The sequence below is a fragment of the Lucilia sericata genome, unplaced genomic scaffold, assembly GCF_015586225.1.
Source record: "Lucilia sericata isolate MDLA Ls3-8-SP2 unplaced genomic scaffold, ASM1558622v1 Contig004620F_arrow, whole genome shotgun sequence".
NCBI lineage: Eukaryota > Metazoa > Arthropoda > Insecta > Diptera > Calliphoridae > Lucilia > Lucilia sericata.
Window position 1 is genome coordinate 12,657 of NW_023997302.1, and position 5,316 is coordinate 17,972.

Sequence of the window (5,316 nt, forward strand, 5' to 3'; positions counted from 1 at the left end):
CCAAAATTGAGTAAAAAATTTTTGAATACAGGGTGTCGACACTCATAACTGGAGTAAGGTATAATATGATCGATCATGACCGACTATACATTCCTATTTATTTATCTTTATAAATGACACAAAATGTGGTCTTTTGATAGTCGCTTAATTATCGCCCTTTGTGTGCTTTTAAGTGGTATGTCGACAGCGGTTCCAATTGTAATCAAAATGTAAAACTACCTTTGTAAAACAAATTACACAAGTGAAGTTCCATTAGTTGAGTATGCTTGTTTGGATAAGTAGAAAAATATTGTAAAAATACAAAGTTGCCACGTTTTACATTTACAGGGTTGTTGAATTTGCTAAAAGTAACTTCTTGGTTAATTTAACGCATTATTAAATTAAACTTAAAGCTTTTTTTAATTCGATTTCAGTTTTATTTAAAGTTTTCTTTATACAGTTTACAATTTTAAATTTTTATAGTTAAATTTTATAGTTATTTAATAAAAATATTAACTAATGATTAGATAAAGTTTTATTTCATTATTAAAACTAATGCAAATAACTTTGATTTAATGGCTAGAGGGCTGCTTAAAAAACATTACCGTAACCGTTAAATGTTACCTATTTTTCTTAAACGATAATGATGATAATTATATACATAAATAAAATTAGAATAAATATTAGAATATTTGGAAAATTTTCAAAATAAAAGAATATACAAATATATAAAAGTAATTTAGTTATTAAAGAACATTCTACCAGAAATATACTTTTCTTGTAAATTTTTAATTAATTTAAAAAAAAGCTATGTTAAATAATTTCATTATTTTTCCCTCATTTATCATCATTATCGTGACTTAAAAAAAATTAAACCAAATACTTCTATAAAAAGCTAATTTTTAATAAAATAAAACATTTTTATGTTCCATTTTTCCTTTGCTTAAAAAATTATTTGTTTAACAATAAATATGCAAAATTGGCTTAATGCAAATAAAAGGTACACACCTACTAAAATAAATCAACTAAATAATAAATCACATTAGATCAACTAAAATTAATAAAATTTTAGAAATTTAACAAAACACTTTTCATCATTTTCATTAAAATGCCGGCAGATGACGTCTCCTTCGTACACCCTGATATTCTCCCGTGGTAGCTGATCTTCCTTTGCCGGGGAAACCACGAGCAAATGGTGGCTTGGCATTGGTGGTGACGTAATAAGTGCCACGGGCTCTGTAATTAGGGAATTAGGTTGGAACAGGGTTAATATTTAAAATTAAATAAAAAATAATAATTAGAAAAGTTTTTCTAATAAAAATGTATAACGAAAGCTTTGTCTAATGAAACTTTCTAATAAAAGCTTTCTTTGTTTTGTTAAACTTTACCTAACGAAAACTTTTCTAAAAAAACTTTTCTTTGTCAACGAAAACTTTTTTATAGATTACTTTGTCTAACGAAAACTTTTCTATAGAAAACTTTGTCTAACAAAAACTTTTCTATAGAAAACATTGAACAACGAAAACTTTGTCCATCAGAAACTTTTCTATAGAAAACTTTGAATAACGAAACTTTGTCTAACGAAAACTTTTCAATAGAAAACTTTGTATAACGAAAACTTTTTCACAGAAAACTGTGTCTAACAAAAACTTTTATGTAGAAAACTTTGTCTAACGAAAACTTTTCTATATAAAACTTTGACGAAAACTTTTCTTTAGAAAACTTTGTCTAACGAAAACTTTTCTATAGAAAACTGTATCTAACGAAAACCTTTTCTATAGAAAATTTTGTCTAACGAAAACTTTTCTATAGAAAATTTTGTCTAACGAAAACTTTTCTATAGAAAACTTTGGCTAACGAAAACTTTTCTGTAGAAAACTTTGTCTAACGAAAACTTTTCTTTAGAAAACTTTGTCTCACGAAAACTTTTCTATAAAAAACTGTGTCTAACCAAAACTTTTCTATAGAGAACTGTGTGTAACGAAAACTTTTCTATAGAAAAGTTTTCTATAGAAAACTTTGTCTAACGAAAACTTTTCTATAGAAAACTTTGTCTAACGAAAACTTTTCTATAGAAAACTTTGTCTAACGAAAACTTTTCTATAGAAAACTTTGTCTAACGAAATCTTTTCTATAGAAAACTTTGTCTAACGAAAACTTTTCTATAGAAAACTTTGTCTAACGAAAACTTTTCTATAGAAAACTTTGTCTAACGAAAACTTTTCTATAGAAAACTTTGTCTAACGAGAACTTTTCTATAGAAAATTTAGTCTCACGAAAACTTTTCTATAAAATACTTCTCTTAACAAAAACTTTGTCTAACAAAAGCTTTTCTGTAAAAGAAACTTAAGAATAGACTTCTAGTCTAACGAAAATGTTATTTCTGAAATGTAATCGATAACTTTATGGTTAATTTTTTCTTACTTATGTGATACATGTTCGCCCATTAACACATATTCCGAGTCCTTGGGTTCACACCAACCTATCAGATAGGTAAATAGGTTTGGACAAGGACCGGCGTAGAAACCTTTTTTCGTAGTAATCGATTCAATAAAGTAGGGTGTAACCTTTGTATGATCACAAGCCAATGTTTCTGGAAAATAAATAGAAAACAATTTATTTATTTAAAACGATCTCCTATAAGATATTAAACAAAAACTTACGAAATAGAGTAGCTGACCCCACACAGGCGGGCTGACGAGTACCACCATTTACGTAGAAATCCGCATGACCACTAGAATGCCATTGACCTAAAATACCGGCACCTGTATGTAAAACATCCACAAAATGAGCATCTGATGAATCCAAGTCCCTTGAGTTATTGGCGCCCGCATAAAAGAATATTGTAGGATCTAGAGCAGTAATTCTACCCATTTTACCCTCGCCTGGTTTTAGATAGTTAGCCACCAGACCCGCTATATGGGCACCCACACTGTAACCGATAAAATGTAAATCATCCGGTTGTACCCCTCTCGGATGTCTGGCTAAATATTTCACCAACTGAGATATACAAAGACCACCAAAACGTGGTGCCCAATCCATTTGACTGAGACAGGGTTCCTTTACCGCTGAACCATAATCCACAATAATAATATTATATTCCCCTATACTAAAGTAAGCTTGCCGTATATCGGGACTTGGACTCAAATTACGACCACCACCAAAGCCATGTATTATAATTTTGGTAGGATGTCGCGGATTAAAATGCGTATAGTATAGGGCATTATCGTTAAGAACATCTATAAATTCGGGATTATCCTGTGTGCGTCGAGTGTATAGGAAAAATTGTATTTTAGGATGGGGACATCGAAATGGTTTCTCCAAACAGGATTCTGTGACATAAACTTGGGTTTCATTTTTAGCTTGAGCTTCTGTAAAAAGTGAAAAGTTGAAATAGTTTTTTAGCAGTGTATTTAAATTATATAATCATATTTTGCGGAAAAAACAGGTTGCCACAAACATTTTTAAAACTAGAGAAAATTTAACACCTAAATCTATGTTTCGTGTGTCATTTTATGTGTTTGTAAAAACACATTTTTTTTCCTTATTTGCCATCAAAACAAAGTTAGGTGAAATAAACGAACATCCTCAGCATGCAATCCAATGATGTGCAAACGAATTAAGAAAAATAGGGGAGTTCACTTTTCTATAGAAAACTTATCAAATGAAAACTTTTCCAAACTTTTCTAACGCAAACTTTTGTATAGAAACCTTTGTCTAACGAAAACTTTTCTATAGAAAATTTGTCTAACAAAAACTTTTCTATAGAAAATTTGTCTAACAAAAACTTTTCTATAGAAAACTTTTCTATAAAAAACTTTGTCTAACGAATGCCTTTCTATAGAAAACTTTGTCTAACGAAAACTCTTCTATAGAAAACTTTGTCTCACGAAAACTTTTCTTTACAAAACTTTGTCTCACGAAAACTTTTCTTTTGAAAACATTGTCTCACGAATACTTTTCTATAGAAATTTTGTCTAACGAAAACTTTTCTATAAAAAACTTTGTCTCACGAAAACTTTCCTATAGAAAACTTTGTCTCACGAAAACTTTCCTATAGAAAACTTTGTCTCACAAAAACTTTTCTATAGAAAACTTCTCTACCAACGACTTTTTTTTAAAAACTTTGTCTAAAGAAAACTTTATCTAACGAAAGTTTTTCTATAGAAAACTTTGTCTAACGAAAGCTTTTCTATAGAAAACTTTGTCTAATGAAAGCTTTTCTATAGAAAACTTTGTCTAATGAAAGCTTTTCTATAGAAAACTTTGTCTAACGAAAAGGCCCGATAGAGGCCTAGGTGTATTTCTTCGGATTTGATGTATATACATCCTCCTTTCAAACTAACTAACTAACTAACTAACTTGTCTAACGAAAGCTTTTCTATAGAAAACTGTGTCTAATGAAAGCTTTTCTATAGAAAACCTTGTCTAACGAAAACTTTTCTATAGAAAACTTTGTTTAACGAAAACTTTTTTATAGAAAACTTCGTCTAAGAAACCTTTCCTAACGAAAACTTTGTCTAACGAAAACTTTGTCTAACGAAAACTTTGTCTAACGAAAGCTTTTCTATAGAAAACTTTGTCTAACGAAAACTTTTCTATAGAAAACTTTGTCTCACGAAAACTTTTCTATAGAAAACTTGTCTAACGAAGACTTTTCGAAGACCTTTCCTAACGAAAATTTTGTCTAACGAAAGCATTTCTATAGAAAACTTTGTCTAACGAAAACTTTTCTATAGAAAACTTTGTCTAACGAAAGCTTTTCTATAGAGAACTTTGTCTAACGAAAGCTTTTCTATAGAAAACTTTGTCTAACGAAAACTTTTCTATAGAAAACTTTGTCTAACGAAAGCTTTTCTATAGAAAACTTTGTCTAACGAGAACTTTATCTAAGGAAAGCTTTTCTATAGGAAACTTTGTCTAACGAAAGCTTTTCTATAGAAAACTTTGTCTAACGAAAGCTTTTCTATAGAAAACTTTGTCTAACGAAAGCTTTTCTATAGAAAACTTTGTCTAACGAAAGCTTTTCTATAGAAAACTTTGTCTAACGAAAGCTTTTCTTTAGAAAACTTTGTCTAACGAAACTTTCCTATAGAAAACTTTGTCTCACGAAAACTTTTCTATAGAAAACTTGTCTAACGAAGACTTTTCTATAGAAAACTTTGTCTAACGAAAACTTTATCTAACGAAATCTTTTCTATATAAAACTTTGTCTAACGAAAGCTTTTCTATAGAAAACTTTGTCTAACGAAAGCTTTTCTATAGAAAACTTTGTCTAACGAAACTTTCCTATAGAAAACTTTGTCTCACGAAAACTTTTCTATAGAAAACTTGTCT

At 29.3% G+C, this 5,316-nt stretch overlaps 1 protein-coding gene across 1 annotated transcript; it reads right to left on the reverse strand.

Annotated features, from left to right (window-relative positions):
- Positions 1-404: 404 nt before the first annotated feature.
- LOC119615249 (phospholipase A1 member A-like) lies at positions 405-3,350 on the reverse strand (the record flags this gene model as incomplete). Its single annotated transcript, XM_037971325.1, has 3 exons — positions 405-1,215; positions 2,404-2,572; positions 2,643-3,350. Coding segments are annotated over 3 exons (1,010 nt in total), but the record flags the coding sequence as incomplete, so codon positions are not given.
- Between the last annotated feature and the right edge of the window lie 1,966 nt (positions 3,351-5,316).